Genomic DNA, 17,589 nt, shown 5'->3' on the forward strand with positions numbered 1-17,589 from the left:
TAAGACTATTGTTCTCCCCCGGGATTTAGCCTCCAGAATTTGCTCTGCACTTCCAGCTTTGCCAGGATCCAGACAACTGCTCACACCATCCACTGCAGCTGCTGTCATGCTCCTGCACTTTTATGTGCAAGAGTCCTTTGTAAGAGACTTAGACTGCTATAGCTACAGCATCCTGTGCTCCAAAGGCATCAGAGGTGCTGGAGGTACCCTGCAAAGCTTTGGCTGCTGGCATTGGCCTCCTCTTCTTACTTTGGGTCAGGTGAAGCCTGCTGACGACATGCAGCAACTTCCACCCTGGCTCCTAAAGAGCAGGAGCCCTGGGCTCTGCCTTTGGAGAAGCAAAGCTGAGGGTAGATTGAGTCTGGATATCAGGAATAAATTCTTTGCAGTGAGGGTGGTGAGACACTGGAGCAGGTTGTGGATGTCACCACCCTGGAGGTGTCTGAGGCCAGGCTGGAGGAGACCTTGAGCAACCTGGGCTGGTGAGAGGTGTCCCTGCCCATGGCAGGGGGCTGGAACTGGATGATCCTTAAGGTGCCTTCCAACCCAACCCATTCTATGAACACATGAGTATGGGATAATCCAGAGGGCTTGCCCCTGGCCTGACTCCCTGGGTCCTGCTGAGGCTCTCAGGCCTTCCTTCATCCCTCACCCTGAGCCTGGCCACTGCCCTGTAGAGCTGCAGCAGCTCTTGCACCTTTGTGCCAGGGTTTGAGGGGCTGCAGGTTAGCCTCCTGTGGCTGGGAACAGCTCTCCCAAGCGTCTGAAGCAAAGAGGTTTATTTTTCTGACAGACATCCACAGGCCTCTCTTGTTTTGCTAACCTGGCATCGCTGGTGCGAGGAGCAGGGTCAGCTCTGTGCTGTGCCGCGGGAGGTGGCCGGGGAGCCGTGCCCGGGGAGCCGTGCCCGGGGAGCCGTGCCCGGGGAGCCGTGCCCGGGGAGCCGTGCCCGGGGAGCCGTGCCCGGGGAGCCGTGCCCGGGGCGCCCTGAGCGCGGCCAGCGCTGAGCATTGTCACACCGAGCTGCTGATTATTATTTCTACGCGGTGTCCCAGGCCGGGCTCAGGGTACAATGGCCACGCAGGGTGTAGTTACGGACACGGTTTCCTGTGCTGAGGGCTCGCAGGGATGAGGAGGGCCCCGCGGGCGCTGCCCGCCGCACCGCGCAATTCCTCTCTTAGATAAGTTTCTATCCTTGTGAGGGCAACTCGGCTGGAGCAGCGCTGCCAGAGCTCGCAGGAAGGGAGAGACAAGCAACTGCGACAATAAAATTTGCATCAGCTCCCACCCAGCCTCTCCCAGACCCATTTGTCACATTCAAAGCCTTTTCACACCAGAAGGGAAGGTGTTTCTGCACTGGAAAGTCATTGTGATCTCCGCAGGGCTGCATCCTCCAGGCTGACTTCTGCCTCTGGGGTTCCCAGGAGAAACACCAAAAGAGCAGATGTGGAGCTGCAAAGGGCTTTGTGTCAAAGGCCTGGCGGAGTGCACGACCCAGCATCCAGGCAGCAGACCCCAACGCAGCCCAGGTCAGGCCACAAAAGCTGAAGCACAGCTTGGGCTGTTTGCAGCTGAGCGCTTGGAGGGGCAAGCACTGTACAAGCACTGGGAACGTGTCCTTGTGAGAAGCATTTTGGATCTGACAAGAACAACTCCTGGGGAAGCAAAGGTGCTAAGGCTTCACTGCGAGGGTGGCAGAGCCCTGGAGCAGGCTGCTCACAGAAGTTGTGGAGCTTCCTTCTCTGGAGACATTCCAGACCCACCTGGGTGTGTTGCTGTGTGACCTGCCCTGTGTGACCCTGATCTGGCAGGGGGGTCAGACTGAAGGATCTTTTGAGGTCCCTTCCAGCCCCTAACATTCTGTGACTCTGCAGTGCTGCCCCCTCACACAGCACCTCCCCTAGAGTGACTGCTTTGTAAGGGCCAAGAAGAATGTGGTGCTCCTGTGCTGGAACCAGGACAATGGGAGCAGGGAGGAAGAGTTTCATAGTGGCAAGGTCTGCAATATGTGGATTTGCAGGAAGGAAAAGCCCAGGCTGGGAGGCTTGTGTGGGAGGGCACCACTGGGCATTTGGCAAAGATCCCACTGCTCCTTGCAGCCTGTCCCAGAGTCAGGGCACACAAGTCACAGTGGAGAAGTCTGTGCCAGTTTCTAAGGCCTCGTGGCAACGTAGTGATGGAACATGAAAACACCTTCGGCACCGTGAGGGCTCTGACTCAACTGCTCACAACTCTGCCTTGCTCCTGTGGGACACCAGGACCCAGAGCTGGAGTCTTCCTCACGAAGGAACTATTTAGATTCTCTGGGAAAAGGACAAAATAAAGTAAAGGTGGTGGATGCCTCATCCTTGCAAGTGTTTAAGAGCAGGCTGGATGAGCCTCTGAGCAGCCTGCTTCGGTGGGAGGTGTCTCTGCCTGCAGCAGGGGGGTCAGAAGCAGATGACCTTCAAGGTCCTTCCCAACTCAAGCCATTCCATGACTCCATGACTGTGTGAAATGAGCGAATTCCTCTGCAGGCTTCCACTGAGTGCTTGAGATGAAGCTGCTCATGCATGCACCTTGCCTCATCGGGACACAGCTGGTGCCACTCAGCACCCCCACATTACCTGGAGGCCTCTCAAGCTGTCTGGTAGCTGGTTTGAGGGGACACCATGCTGAACCCAGAGCTCTGCCATGCCAGGGGACCCTGCCCAGGGTCGGTGCAGTGCTGCCTGTCACTGCTTCCACACTGCTGCATGCCTGGGTGTCCCACGGCTAGCAAGGCAGAGCACAGTACAGAACAGAGCAGGGGTAAAGGAGAGGAAACCTCTGGCAGCAGCAGAGCGACTCCTGCTTGCCCTTAGTTACCCTGCCTGAACAAACTGTGCCCTGAGCCCCACTGCCTCCATTCCACTGAGTTTGGCCTTCTCTTCTGGGCCCCACCTTGCTCCTCTCCTTTCCTCCCACACCCTGCATGCGAGCTGGCCTGAATCACAGCAGCGGTGAAGGGAGGACCCACGCGTGGGAAGGACTTCTGCAGAGCACAGCAGGCTGCTTCTGCTGGGGGGCTGAGCTGCCCCTGCAGCCCTCGGCTCGGCAGCCTGCAAAACCCCTCTGAGCACAAAGGCATGGGGAGGGGGGAGGAGGAGTCAGCAAACCACTGCGGTGTGGGGCAGGGGGAGGTAAACAGCCCTCCCCAGCCTGCCCGGCTTTGCTGATGTCAGTGTGTCCCCCCCCGTTTCGAGCAGGAAGGACCCCCCTTTAGCCCACCTGTTCCATTATTTATCATGCCATGCACTGCCCACGAATTGTCACTCGGGCAAAACCTGGACGTCGTAAGGGGACACCCTAATATTTTTAATGACCTTAAGCAAAGTGATTGACACCTGACACCGGTGTCAGATGTTCTGGTGACGCAACATGTTCTGCTAGCAGCAGGACAGCTTCCTGCCGTGATTAAGTTAGGGCTGTGGAAGTGCTAAAATGTGTTGTCAGCTTCCCTCTGATGCAAGTGATTTTATTATAGCGTCTGGTAACCACGGAGTGTGGCAACGCAAATAGTGCCTGCAAACAAGCCCTCCCCTCCAGCCAGCCTGCTCTATTTAAAACAGGGAGTGCACTCTGCAGATCCGGGGATAAGAGGTGGATGTAGCCAGCTTAAAGCAGGCAGGGCAGAGGGAAAGGCAGCACCTAGGGCAGAGCGCCTGGCTGGCTGAAGCGCAGGGCCTCCGGATGAGCTGCCGAAGGTGTGTGCTGAGCTGCCACCACCGCAGCCAGCACGGAGGCCAGAGGCTCTGGAGGGCCAAGGGGAGGCATGCTGGCAAAAGCCTGGCTGATGTGGCAGCAGCAAAGGCAGGAAAAATGAAAGAGAGAGAGAGAGAGGACTCAACAGAGAGAAGACTCACAGAACGGTTTGGGATGGAAGGGACTGTAAAGATCATCCAGTCCCAACCCCCTGCCATGGTCAGGAACACCTTCCACCAGCCCAGGTTGCTCAAGACTTCATCCAACCAGGTCTGAACACCTCCAGGGAGGGCACATCCACAATGTCCCTGGGTAATCTGTTCCAACGTCTCCCCACACTCACTGTAAAGCATTTCTCCCCAGATTCCAGTCTAAATCTGCCCTCCTCAGGGTCCAATCCATTCCCTCTCATCCTATCACTACCAGCCCTTGTCACAAGTCCCTCTCTGCAGCTTGTCTTCCTTCTGACACCCTCATACACACTGGCCTGGAAGCCTGTGACTTGGCTCAACACTTGCCCTTCCTAATAGAGCTGAAGAAGAAATGTCCTAGCTTGCTTCAGAGCAGCCCCCCAGTCAGTCACCACATGAGCAAAGCTGGAAGACCTCCAGAACACCAGAGTTACAGCCCCAAACACCTCAGACACACGCAGGGGACGCCTGGCACCTGCGACTCATCATCCCAAAGCAAACGCCCCAGAGGTGACTTTGCTTCCACAAGTCATTACCCACAGCTGTGCCCAGCACCGCCTGGGTGTCTGCAGGACTGACTGTGTGGTTTCCCAGGAGCTGAGCTGCTAAGCAAGCCACAGTCCACAGGCAGGGATCAGCAGCACTCCTGTCCAGCTCCTGTCACAGATGTTGCTCTACGAAGAGAAGCAGGCAAAGCTGGCGGCACAAGCGCCCCGGCACCGCTAAGCCCCGCCAGGGCTTCGGAAGGTCTAGCAGCACTGGATGTTATTTTAATGACATTTACTCGGGGGTTTTATAGCAGAGTAATCAAAAGTGCTGAACCTGACCACGTCAAGTTACAAACCCCAGCCTCACCCTGTCTTAAGCTATACCCATCCCTCGTTATTTAGCCTAGACGACAGAATTACTTACAGGTTGCTACCTACTGCTAGCTGAGAGGAAAACAAAACCCATATTAGTTGGTTTAAAAAATGAAGGGGGAGGGGAGGTGAAGTACCACAGGTATTGGGAGGGGACAGTTACATAAAACGTAAGAATCAGCTTATTGAGCAATCTGCAGAGGGTCTGGTTGCTATTGCTTTGTCGGGGGCGGGGGTGGGGGTGTCTGTTTGGAGCTCCAGTTGAAGTCACAGGCTGTGAGCTCGCCGTCCCTTCAGACGCTGTGGCTTCTCCCTTGGTCAGACGTCACAGTGTGTATTTTAAGGAGATCTCTGGCATTTCCAGTCAGTTCCAATTATTTCCTTCGTTCTCACAAGCTCCCTTTCCAGCAGGATCAGCAGGCTGGGGAGTGCAGTTAGGGTGACTGCAGTTAAGATGAGCCTGCTCCCTGGGGAGGACAAGTGGATTTTCCTCCCTCTCGGAAAGAATCACTCCCAAGGCTGCAGGAAGGAAAATATTTCAGAGCACTTGCAGAGATATTAATTTAAAGAGTATCTCTTAATCCATTCTGCTGGCAGTTGGTTTCCAAAGCTAAATTAACGCCTGCAGTGTCTCCCAGCGATAAATAGTCAAGTCCTGCCTCCTGCCCAGCCCTCCCTCGGGTGCCTCTAACCGAACAAGGTTCGCTGATGCGCCACCAGCGCTGTCTGGCTCTCTCGCCTCTTTGCTTTCTTCTTTAGCTGCCTGATTTTCCAGCAGACTGCACTGGAAGCCAGCAAAAGGAGTCCCGACGACAAGAGGACTAATCCGAACACGGAGATGATCGATCCGTGGGAATTGAAGATGTATGCCACGGCAGTCACCACCACGCCGGCTATGAGGATAACCACGCCGAAGGGGATGGTGCAGCGGTAACAGGAGAGCTCTGCTCCCCCTGTGGCTGCCGTCAGCTGGCACTCGCTGACCAGAGGGATGGTGGTTATCACACAGTCATTGTTGTTGCTCTTCTCCACGGCCCCGGGGTCGGGATGCTTTGGAGTGCCTGGGATCTCTTTAATTGGTTCGTTTGTCATCTTGGTTGCCTCACCTCGGTCAGCTCTCAGGCTAGAGCAGGCTCTGCTGAGCACACGCTGCACTGTGGAGAGAAGAGCACGAGTTCAGCTCAGGAGGGTTACCACTGCCAGACACTGATCCCACCAGAACCGATGCCCAAGACTAACTGGAACACTGCTGGTTGTGGAGGAGCTGAGTCAGTCCTCGTGGCAGAGTTACAGGCCGAGACAGACACCAGCCTGGAAGCAGTGTGGGCTGAGCTGTGTTGTAAGCTACCTCCTAAAGGCAGCGTTTCTGGATGCAATTTGGATTTCTATGGCATTGCAGCTTCTGGTGAGTAGGGGAAGTCCACAGGCTCCTCTGGTTAAAAGTTCTCCTCCTGCTCACACATTTTCCCACTGTTTTTTTACATATGCACCTGCTCAGATACTGCAGCCTGGCTGCAACCTGCCTCCCAAAACCAGGGGTGAGAACTGGCCCAGCACAAGGCAGGAGCGCACAGCCAGCCCTTGCGCAGCGCCGCTGAGCAGCACAAATCAGATGGTCACACCTAAGCTCTGGGTGTGGGGAGGGTGGGGATGCAGGCAGTCCCCTGCACCCAGCAAATGGGAACCTACCACTACAGCAACATCAGGAAGCTGGATGTAGTCAGGACACTGGAAAGAAATTCTCCCTCATGGCAGTGGTGAGACACTGGAACAGGTTGCCTAGAGAAGTTTGAAGGTTCCAAGCCTGGAGGTGTTCAAAGCCAGGTTGGATGGGGCCTTGAGCAACCTGGCCTAGCTAGAAGTATCCCTGCTTTTGGCAGGGGGTTGGAACTGGATGATGTCTGAGGTCACATCCAACCTAAACCATTCTATGATTCAGTGATGATGCTCAACGCCAGGCTGGCAGCTTGCCATTTAAATTGGCTTAATGCAAAACCAACAGGGTCCTGCGGGGTCCGTGGAACCACACCCATGCTGCTGCCTGGGAGGCAGGTTAACAGTCGTAGCCTCTTGCTTTGTCACAGCAGGATGCTCTCCTGGCTCCACGTTGTGTGCACTCCCACAGTCCTATAGGCAACAGACACACTTTGGCTGCATCTGCATGAGAAGGAGGACAGCCTTTGGGTGCATGGAGCCCAGTGCTTAACTGGAGTGCACCTGCTCAGGGCAGCATGGGCCTGTGCCTCCCACTGCTGCAGCTGGCACCACAGACTTTGGCCATCTCGATGGGGCTCTGGTGCCATAGGAGCTACCCTGGAGCGACCTTCTGACAGGGCTGAGGCTACTGTGGCTGTGCTGCCTGAGACCAGGCTGTGTGCTCAGTGCACCCCAGCACACACCAGGGAGAGGAGTGGGCAGCTCCCAGGTTCCTCTGCTGTGAGCAGCTGCCAGGGCTCCTCACGGCTCTCTGGCAGGGGCTGTGCAGCTCTCCCTGGTAGGAGCAGCAGGAGGCACGGCCTGGAGAAGAAGGAAGAGGGCTGGCACTGCAGCAATGCTTTTATCACTTTTATCACCCTCACATCTGGGACTAGGAAGTTAATTGCCAGATACTTGTGTTCTCCTTTTCCTTTCCCACCGCTCCCACCCTTGTTGCTAAGATATATTCATCCTTTGTGGAGAGCCCTTGGGTCTGTGGCTCATGTAGCTGACCTTGTGTGCTGCAAGAAAGAGGATTTCACTGGTTTGCAGCACAGACACGAGCAGGCTGCACTCTCTCTCTAGTCAGAGAGCTTGTACCCCACTTTCCCTGCATCCTAAAGAGAGAAGGAAAGTTCAGCTCTGGTTTGACAAAGCTTTTGTTCTTCTGCTCTAAGGAGGAATGCTCAGCAAAATGCTGTCCCTTGCTGTGCACAGCCTTCTTCAGGGCTCAGCAGCTACAAGACAGAGTAGCCTTTCCCCCCCGAAAGAGGATGACAAGGGACCAGGGTTTGGTCAGCCTTGAGAAGACAAGGCTTTGGGGAGGCCTTATTGCCATGGCCAGGACATAAAGGGTGGCTACCAGGAGAAGGGAGACTCCCTTTTTACAAGGAGCTGCATGGCAAAGACAAGGGGTGATGGGGACAAGCTACTGCTGAGGAGATTCCCCTTGGACTCCAGAAGAAAATGCTTCCCCATGAGGACAGCTGGATATTGGAAGCAGCTCCCAAGGGCAGCAGTGCAGTGCCCTGCACTGGGCAGTTTTCAGCCTCAGCTTGCCAGGGTCTGGCCCAGCTCACTGCAGCTGCCCCATCACCTGGCAAGGTTGGACCAGATGGTCCTTGGGGTCCCTTCCAAGCTGGCATTCTTCAGGTGACCCTGCTTGAGTCTGAACCAGATGACCTCCGGAGGTCCCTTCCAACCACAACCACTCCATGATTCTGTTTGGTTTTGGGAAGGTACTTGGTGTCTCCAGGGGCAAGAGGGGGATCTGGTCAGTGCTTATCAGAGAAAGCAAACAGATCTGTGCTGACACCTTCGGTATCCTAAGTGCTCCTAGGTTCTCTTGCTTCATTCTTCAAACCATACCACAGGACTATGGGAGCTGAAACAGCCCAGGAAAGCCACAGTGCTGCTCCAGAGGACCTTCAGTCTGGCCCAGATGTGGATGTGAGGCCAAGTTCTGCCTTTTCAGTAGTGATGTACAAGGTGCCACGATGTTGCTGCATTATTTAGCCACAGAACATTGCAGAAGCTCAGCAGAACAGGGGAATGTGGTCCCCAACTGTCACCTTTTTTGACCTTTCTGTTAGCCATATTCAATTTGTTCAATGTTTTATTGTTAAATTTGAAAGAGGGGGGGGGGGGGGGATCACCACTTTCCATAGGGAAAGACTCTTAGTTCCCAGCACATTGCAATAACTATGCAAAAGTCCAAATATTCTCTCTAAAAGCCACAGAAACAAGGAAAGTTCCCAACAGCTTGGAGAGGCCTTGGATTTGGGCTCATAATAAACCTGATTATTCTGAAAACACCAGGTCAAAGTGTATCTGCTCCTGTTTCTACACTCCTCAGCTACCTCCCCAGTGAGCACAAAACATCTTAGCTGTCCTGTAAAGAGATTCATGAAGAAAGAAGGAGGGGAGATTGGGACTGGAGATTAGGGAGAAATTCTTGGTAGTGAGGGTGAGGAAACACTGGCATATGTTGCCCAGGGAGGTTGTGGATGCCCCCTCCCTGGAGGTGTTCAAGGCCAGGCTGGATAAGGCCTTGGGCTGGTGGGAGGTGTCCTTGCCCGTAGCAGGGGGTTGGAGCTGGGTGATTTCTAAGGTCCCTTCCACCCCAACCCATTCTGTGAGTCTATGAATGAGAGAATTCATACCACCAAAACTAACATGAGTGAAAAAACATCATCTGCTGACCTACAAACATTGATTCCTCCCCTGCCCCTGGAAGTGTTTAAGGCCAGGCTGGATGGAGCCCTGGGTAGAGTGTCCCTGCTCATGACAGGGGGGTTGGAGCTAGATGATCCCTGTGGTCCCTTCCAACCCTGACTAATTCTATGATTCCAGGGTGAAATACCTGCGGAGCTGTGAGGAGCACAGCTCCTGCCTGCAATAGGATGTGGGCGAGCAGGCACTGAGGCAGAGCAAACAAACTGCCCTCTACTGAAAGCCTGCAAGCTAAATAAACACCAGAACCCCTCGGAAGTGCGAGTGAAGGTATTCAGCCCGAGAAAACAGGGCGCTAGGTCCTCGTCGCCAGCAAAGTCACTTCTGACTTACGCCAACAGGTGACTTGGTTCAAGTTTCAGGGCAAGAAACGGAGGCAAAGATCCCCAGCAACAGCAGCATCCTCTCGCTAATCACACCAGCGGGGCTGCCCCGAGGAGCTGCGGTGCCTTGCAGCAGGAATGCGTTTCTCTGGCAACCTGTGGCTACCTCTGGATAAACAGGAGAGCCACTAAGAAGTGTAAGCTGAGCCGCAGTGAAAAGCCGTGGGAGCCAAAGGCATGCACACACCTACCAGGTCCGGCAGAAATCCATTGTGAGCAATGCGCTGGCTCGGGGAGCACAGGAAGGCTGCGCCCGGGGGCTCATGTGTCAATTCACGGCACAGCCATGCAGCGGTGAGAGCTGCTCCGGGCTTTGAAGTGTCAGATGTTGCTGAATGATCAACCGGAGGTGACAATATCCTAGCGTGGAAGTTTCCTACAAGAAAAATTGTTGGATATTTAGCAGCTCCTTAAGGACAGAACTGCTGCATGGAAAGGCTCTGCTGCATGCCTGACCCTTGCTCCCAGCCTGGCGGAAGCAGGAGATGTTCTCCCGCTGGCTCCCCGAGTGGCTCCAGCCTCCTTTCCTGGCAGCAGCCGCCCCCATTTCTTTCTGGCCCTAGGTAATACTTTATTTTGATGCTGTGACGTCTTGGTGGTGAGTGTCAGAACCCAGGCAAGTCCCTCAGGAAGAGTTAGGCAGGGCAAGGCAATGCACATCAACTCCTGTAGTACAAAATAATTTCCATTGCTCCCTGCACCATTGTAAGTCACAACCTGGAACACTCTGGGGTTGTCTCTTTTATGCCTCTGCTTTCTTTGGGCAAATCACTTCATAGAACAAGGGAGGTTCTTCTACCCCTGTGCTCAGCACTGCTCAGGACACACCTGGAGTGCTGTGTCCAGTTCTGGGCTCCTCCATTGCAGAGAGATGCTGAGGTGCTGGAAGGTGTTGGGAGAAGGGCAGCAAGGCTGGGGAGGGGCCTGGAGCACAGCCCTGTGAGGAGAGGCTGAGGGAGCTCGGGGGGGTGCAGCCTGCAGCAGAGGAGGCTCAGGGCAGAGCTCATTGCTGTCTGCAGCTGCCTGCAGGGAGGCTGTAGCCAGGTAGGGTTGGGCTCTGCTGCCAGGCAAGCAGCAACAGTACAAGAGGAGACAGCCTCAAGCTGTGCCAGGGGACATCTAGGCTGGATGTTAGGAGGAGGTTGTTGGCAGAGAGAGTGATTGGCATTGGAATGGGCTGCCCAGGGAGGTGGTGGAGTGGCCGTGGCAGGAGGTGTTGAAGCCAAGCCTGGCTGGGGCACTTAGTGCCATGGTCTGGTTGGTTGGGCAGGGCTGGGTGCTAGGTTGGGCTGGGTGAGCTTGGAGCTCTCTGCCAACCTGCTGGATTCTGTGAGTCTATGAATTGTTTTGCCTGCAAAAGCCCTTTCAGTTCTCTGCATCCAACTGTTCTCTAGCTCCACCAAGTCTGGTGCTAAACCACTGTCACCAAGCTGTGTGCTGATTTTCCCAGCTGTAAACTGCCAGTACCAACACACTTCCCACCGAAACCCACTTCTCAGTCTATTCTACTGTAACAAAGCCCAATGAAAATGATCCCAAAGGCTCCTCTCTGAAAAGAGGCAAGCAGAACCCAAGACTCGCTGCCATAAGCACAAGCCCCTTGTATTTGCTGTTCAGTTCTGTTACTGGCCATTCTAAAACAAGATCCCAAACTCAGACATCTGAATTAGCTCTGCAGCTGAGCCTGGCAACAGCAGAGAGCAGAGCCACGGAAACTGCTCTCAGCTGCAGAAGCAGCTGTGAGGTGACCAAGCAGCTGGGTAAAACCTGGGAAGCAGCAGAGCTTTACGTTGCTAATCTTACCCAACATTCCCTTTCTATATGTGCTCATTGCACCACTGAGGCATGAGGTCCTCAGCTGGGATGGGAATAAGTTCACAAAAGCCCTTTCCCAGGGACAAACTTCAGGGCTTTTCCCTGGTTTTGGTTATTTGCATAGAATCATAGGATCCAGCAGGCTGGAAGTGAGCTCCAAGCTCATCCAGCCCAGCCTAGCACCCAGCCCTGCCCAACCAACCAGACCATGGCACTAAGTGCCCCAGCCAGCCTTGGCTTCAGCACCCCCAGGCACGGCCACTCCACCACCTCCCTGGGCAGCCCATCCCAGTGCCAATCACTCTCTCTGCTAACAACTTCCAGCCTAGACCTGCCCTGCCACAGCTTCAGCCTCTGTCCCCTTCTTCTGCTGCTGGCTGCCTGGCAGCAGAGCCCAACCTCACCTGGCTACAGCCTCCCTGCAGGCAGCTGCAGGCAGCAATGAGCTCTGCCCTGAGCCTCCTCTGCTGCAGGCTGCACCCCCCCAGCTCCCTCAGCCTCTCCTCACAGGGCTGTGCTCCAGGCCCCTCACCAGCTCGCAGACACAAACTGCTGCTGTTCTTCCCTGGATGATCCTTGGAAGAAGCCTGTGACATGGCTCAAGTATATTTAGGCAGCTAATGAGACAGAAGCCTCCTCATCTGTCTCCCTGGCAATATTCCTGCGCACACTCCCTGGCTATTGATTTAGTTCTGGGGAGAGCTTTGGAGGGAAATGCAGAAGAAAGCCACATTTTGCATAAACAGTGTGGATTGCATTAAAGCAAAAGCAGGTCTCTGAAACCATCTCGCTTCCACCCATCTGCCAGTTCTTGAGCAGCTCTTCTTAGCATGGTTGTGCCTCCCGAGCCTCTCTGCCAGCATCACTCCTTGCAGGGATGAATGGCTCCATGGGGAACTAAGCTACGTTTGGCCTCGACCACAAACAGTTCAGATCATTGTTTTACATCAGTCTCCATCAAAACTCTTCACTGACAGAGTACCTTCTTGCAGCCTGGATTCCTTCTCTCCTCCTTCTCGCCCTCTCCACAGAGCTGAGAAGCAGCAGCACACGAGAAGCTGATACTAAGCTTCCAGGATTTTACCTCTGAACCATTTCAGTGTGGTGCTCTCTCAGGGGGCTTCTCACACACTGAACATCTCCCTGCAAGCACAGAGAGCTGCGATTCCTCTGCCACCACAGTCCCTTCCTCTCCTTTGCACTTTACTCAGAACCAGTGGGACACACTCAAGTTTTCTGCCTTCAGGCTCTGGACCTGATTCTCTCTATCTTGCATAGATAGGTCCCCTCTATCTTGCATAGGTCCCCTGTTTGCTTATGTGAAATGCCAGTAATAAGGCTCAGGCTTCACACTTGGCTTTGCATGAAAGTGACCACGGCAAGCAGCATAAGGAGCCCTTCTGTGCTGATGGAGAGCCAGAGCTCATCTGGAATCCAGCGGGCTACAGCTCTCCAGCACACAGCCCCGCAGCTCTTCTCCATCTGAAGATTCCCAGGCACACAGCACCACAGGCAGCGCTGACAAGGGCTCAGGATCAGGCCCCGAACTTCAGATGCAGGAGGAGAGCATGTCCCACCCGTGCCAGCTGCCTGAGCCTCGGGATGTCGAGAAGTTCCCACCACCGAGGTACCACAAGGACATCTTTTTCACTTCCCAGGCATAGCTGGAGGCAGGATGGGAGCCAGCTAAGCCTCCCCACAAACAAAACTCTGTTATCTGCAAATAGCAAAGGTCCACACGCGCCTGTAGACTCCCCAGGCACACCTAGAGCAAACCACTACGCGCCGGCGCTGCCTGCCCGCACACCTCGGCAAGCTTGCGGAGCGCCGAGGGCAGCGTTTCGCGGGCTCGCTGCCCCCGTCCCGCAGCGAGCGGAGGCACAGCCCCGGGCAGACGCACCGGGAGCGCCCACAGCCCCCATCCGCGGCACTGCATCCCGCGGGGACACGGCAGGAGCGGGGCTGAAGCCGGCCGGCGCAGAGCTGCCCCGGCACCCGAACAGCCCCAGCCCGTCCCGCTGCTGCGGGGAGCCGGGTCCCGGGCGCGGCGGCGGCGCCAGCGGAGCGGGAGCCCTGCGGGCACCCAGAAGCAGCGGGGGCGCGGCCGCCGGGCGTGAGGGTCCTGCGGCTGCGAGCCGAGCCGGGCCGAGCCGTGCCATGTGGTGCCATGCCGAGCCGAGCCGCGTCTTACCTCCCCACTGCCGGACGCGACTGCGGCGGGCAGCAGCCCGGAGCAAGCACCAGAGGGGGATGCAGCTCCCTGCGCAAGGGACTGCGAACAAAGTTCTTGGTGAGAGCGAAACAATTAAGGGAGCGGAGCAAAGTGAGCGGCGAGAGCTGCGGCGGGCGGGGCGGCACTCACCGGGGAAGGTCCGGCTGTCTTTGGGAGGGTGCCCGGAGGAAGGACGGATTTCAGGGATCAGGCTGGGCTGGGCTGGGCGAGCAAGGAGCCTGCCCTGCCCACGCCGCTCCCCTCGGCGGTGCTGGCGCTGCAGGGTCCCACATGGCCACTGGAGATGCTGACGGTGGGGATCTGCGTGTCTCTTGCTCCGCCACCATCGTGGCCTGCCCGTGTGAGCTCAAGCACGGCGCCTGGGAGAAGATTTTCCGCTCCTCTGTGTCCTCCTGCTCAGCACTAAGCAGGGTGCCCAGGCTCATCATTCTCAGCAAGGCTGTGGATGGGGACCACCCTCCCTGGGCTGGCAGCGCTGAGTGGCACTGCAAAAGCATGATCCAGGCGAACTTATGGGGGGGGGGGGAAGGTAACTGCTCAGGGGGGACAAAGTTTTGGATGCGACCTTTAGAGGACAAAGTCTGCTGCATCACCTAGAAATGTTTAGCTGCCTTCCGTACTCTTCAGTCACTCCTTTCAGCTGAATACCGAGCGCCGGCTCGGAGCGGGTGGGTTTGTGTTGGCTTTTAACCCTGGTTCCCGTTCTCTTCAGACAAAAGGCAGGCAGAATTTGCTTCCAAGGCTTGCAAAAGTGCATGTTTGAGTTCTGTGTCTGAGCTCACCACAAGTTTATGTTTTCAAGGCAGTATTTTATCAATGATTGATAAAAAGAGCAGCGCACCAGGTGGATTCCATCAGCCTCTGGAAGCATGCTTGTACTTTTGACTCCCCTTCCAGGGCGAAATCCTGGCCTCACAGAAACCAATAGCAAACCTTCCATCAACTTCAGGGGGGGGCAGGATTTCTTTCACCCTGTGTATCATTAAGAACTCCTCAGTGACAGAGATCCTGCCAAGGGCTCATCTCCTCCAGCCCAACCAGCCAGGGGGGTCTGGAAGAGCTCCACAATTTCATGCTGCAAACTGGTACTTTTCAAACCCATTTGCAAGTGTGCTGGAAGGCCACAAGGAGGTCCCCTGGGAGCCTCCTCTGCTCCAGCCTGCACAGCCCCAACTCTTTCAGGCTGTGCTCACAGCAGAGCTGCTGCAGCCTCTGAGCATCCTCCTGGCCCTGCTCTGGACACTCTCCAGCATCTCCACAGCCCTCTTGTCCCAGGGGCTCCAGAACTGGATGCAGGACTCCAGGTGGGGTCTAAGCAGAGCAGAGCAGAGGGGGAGCATCACCTCCCTGGCCCTGCTGGCCACATTTCTTCTGCTGCAGCCCATTAAGTCCAGCCCTTCCTGATACAGGCAGCTGTGCCAGGTAATATCTTCATTAAACTTGTTGAGTTGCATCCCACAGTAACCTTTATTGGGGGATCACCTGTGCTAGGCAGCAGCTGCCTGTCAGTCCTCTGAGCTGGCAGAGAGAGAGTTTTCATTGCATTTGCTGGTGTGGTTAGCTCAGCTCAGGTAGCACAGGTTCCTTTGGTTAACTCAGCTTCCCTCCCTCTGCAGATGCCCTTTCCCAGAGCACTGCCAGCCCGGGAGATAGCTGAGAGAGGGGAGATTTAAATGGGATGTTAGGAAGAAGTTCTTTACAGCGAGGGTGGTGAGACACTAGCACAGGTTACCCAGGGAGGTTGCCCACTGGCACAGGTTGCCCAGAGAGGTCTTCAAGGCCAGTCTGGATGAGGCCTTGAGCAACCTGTTCCAGTGGGAAGTGTCCCTGCCTATGGCAGAGGGTTGGAACTGGATGATCCTTGAGGTGCCTTCCAACCCATTCCATGATTCTATGCTTTCCTGCTCCTGAGCCTTACTCTGCTGACATCTAGCCACCTCCACCTTGTTCCCAGCTGCATGGATTTGTGGACAGTTACACAGGGATGAGTAAGGCTCTGTCTGAAATAGATGTTCCTTCCTTTGGCAACTCACTCTTTAGCGCCTAGAAACCAGACTCTCTCACTTTCATTTCCCATCATCTTTTTTCAGGTGAGACCTGAGGAAGGAAGCACCTTCCAGAGCCATGAGTATTTCACCATTAGCCTCTGATTATTCAGCAGTCGCCCAGGGAGGTGGTTGAGGCCCCATGGCTGGAGGTGTTTGAGGCCAGGCTGGCTGAGGCTGTGTGCAGCCTGCTCTAGGGTAGGGTGTCCCTGGGCATGGCAGGGGGGTTGGAACTGGCTGCTCCTTGTGCTCCCTTCCCACCCTGACTGGTTCTGTGATTCTATGACTCTTTCTCTAGGCTTTTCTCCACTATCAGCCCCAGCTATCATTTTGTATCTGAAATTCCCACTGCCAACACATGTGTGCATGACTTAAATTTCACTCCATTCCTATTACATCAACTCCCCTCCAGCCCTTCCAGTGTAGCAGTTGGTCCTCCTGTGATGATATGAGAGCCTCCCTCCCAGACTTACACATCAGCAGTTCCACTAGGACATTCTCACTGTTCCATGCCAACTTTATTACTGGAAGTATTACATAAAATTCTGACAGTATTACATAAAATAAGTCCCAGTGCTGATTCTTGAGGAGCTAATCTGAAGTACACATAAACAGGCACTGAAGCTGGGCTGAGAACCGAGGTGTTTCTGCACAGAGCATGCCCCAGCAATGGGGTAGAAAGTCACAGCCTCTTCCAGACCCAGTGGCAGAGGAACTCCTCCTGTGAAGCAGAGAAGCTGCGATGGGAAGGGCACCTCCCCTCGGTGCTCAGCCATCGGTGGGCTCTCCCCTGCAAGGGTTGATTTGTAGCTCCCAGGCACCAAAGGGTCAAACACAACTCCGGTGTTTGAAAAAGAAAGGGACCAGTGACAATCTCTGCCTTTTAAGGACCTGCTGTGTCCTGAGCATGGCTCTCCGAGGATGCTAGGAAAGCAGCAGCAAACACATCCCAGGCAGCAGGTTTGGCACCTGTAGAAATCCAGCACAAACAGCTGAGGCAACTTAAGGCCTAAGCAGCAGCTGCAGTGGGAGACTACAGGTTCACACCTGTGGTTAAATGTTACACAGCCCCCCTTGAGGAGAGAACCTCCTCCCGGTGGCCCTTGCACAGCTGCTTCGGAGGAGGAGCAGGCTCGCAGGCTGGGGCAGTAAGGGAGAAGCCTGTGTGGCTCTGGACCCCTGCAGCCTGCTGAGGAGCAGAGCTCTGCTCCTCACTTGAGCAATGCTGTGGACACTGTGCAGTACTGCACAGCTTCCTTTGAGCTTCTCACAGCCTCCTGGGCCCTAACAGCACAGCAAAGAGTGACTCATTAGTCTGGCAAAGTGCAGCCATTGTGGGCTCCTTACTCAATTAGTTTTTTCTTGCCTTTTCCCAAACCCTCCACCGAGTTTTGCTTCACTTCATCCCTGAGCCCACCCACGGACACGCCACTCCAGAGCAGGGCACTGGCTGAAGCTCTCAGAAAGCTCTCTGGCATCTTGCTTAACGTGTTACAAGCTGTCCTCAGCACATCCTGCAGTGGTTGTGTTCTGTGCTGGGGCAGAGCCAGCTAAACCCCAGAAAGAAATCGTTTCACCTCAGGTGCTGTAGCTCCCCTCTCCTTAGAACAGCCCAGAGCAGAATGGAGCCCAGCCCCTTTGGCTGATAGCTCTGCAGACCACCCTCCCTGCCTGTGATCAGGCTGCTGGAATGGATGTGCTTATCATGACAGTGAGAAACCTCTTTGGTGACTTGGAACACGGAAAGGAACTTTCTTTGAACTCCATCAGACCCTGCCAGTCCTTCGGTCAAAATCACTTCTCCTGCTGTGCGTCTGAACTCTCTCACTGCCCTGCTCCACTTTCACTTAATCTTCCTGCAGAGCTGAAGGAAACAGGACACCTGGAACTGAAAACAATTGTTCTTATCTC

At 55.2% G+C, this 17,589-nt stretch overlaps 1 protein-coding gene across 3 annotated transcripts; it reads right to left on the reverse strand.

Moving 5' to 3' along the window:
• Positions 1-3,891: 3,891 nt before the first annotated feature.
• TMEM100 (transmembrane protein 100) lies at positions 3,892-13,924 on the reverse strand. 3 transcript variants are annotated; one of them, XM_064150508.1, is made up of 3 exons: positions 13,763-13,924; positions 9,773-9,961; positions 3,892-5,928 (listed from the first exon to the last, which is right to left on the reverse strand). In XM_064150508.1, exon 3 carries the CDS (start codon positions 5,864-5,866, stop codon positions 5,462-5,464), a length of 405 nt encoding a protein of 134 aa, XP_064006578.1. In that variant the 5' UTR covers positions 5,867-5,928; positions 9,773-9,961; positions 13,763-13,924; the 3' UTR covers positions 3,892-5,461. The 3 variants fall into 3 exon arrangements, with proteins under 3 accessions (XP_064006578.1, XP_064006579.1, XP_064006577.1); XM_064150509.1 differs by lacking the exon at positions 13,763-13,924 and adding an exon at positions 13,592-13,740; XM_064150507.1 differs by lacking the exon at positions 13,763-13,924 and having other exon boundaries at positions 9,777-9,864.
• Positions 13,925-17,589: the final 3,665 nt, after the last annotated feature.

Source organism: Pogoniulus pusillus, chromosome 11 (genome assembly GCF_015220805.1).
Source record: "Pogoniulus pusillus isolate bPogPus1 chromosome 11, bPogPus1.pri, whole genome shotgun sequence".
In the NCBI taxonomy this organism is placed as follows: Eukaryota; Metazoa; Chordata; class Aves; order Piciformes; family Lybiidae; genus Pogoniulus; species Pogoniulus pusillus.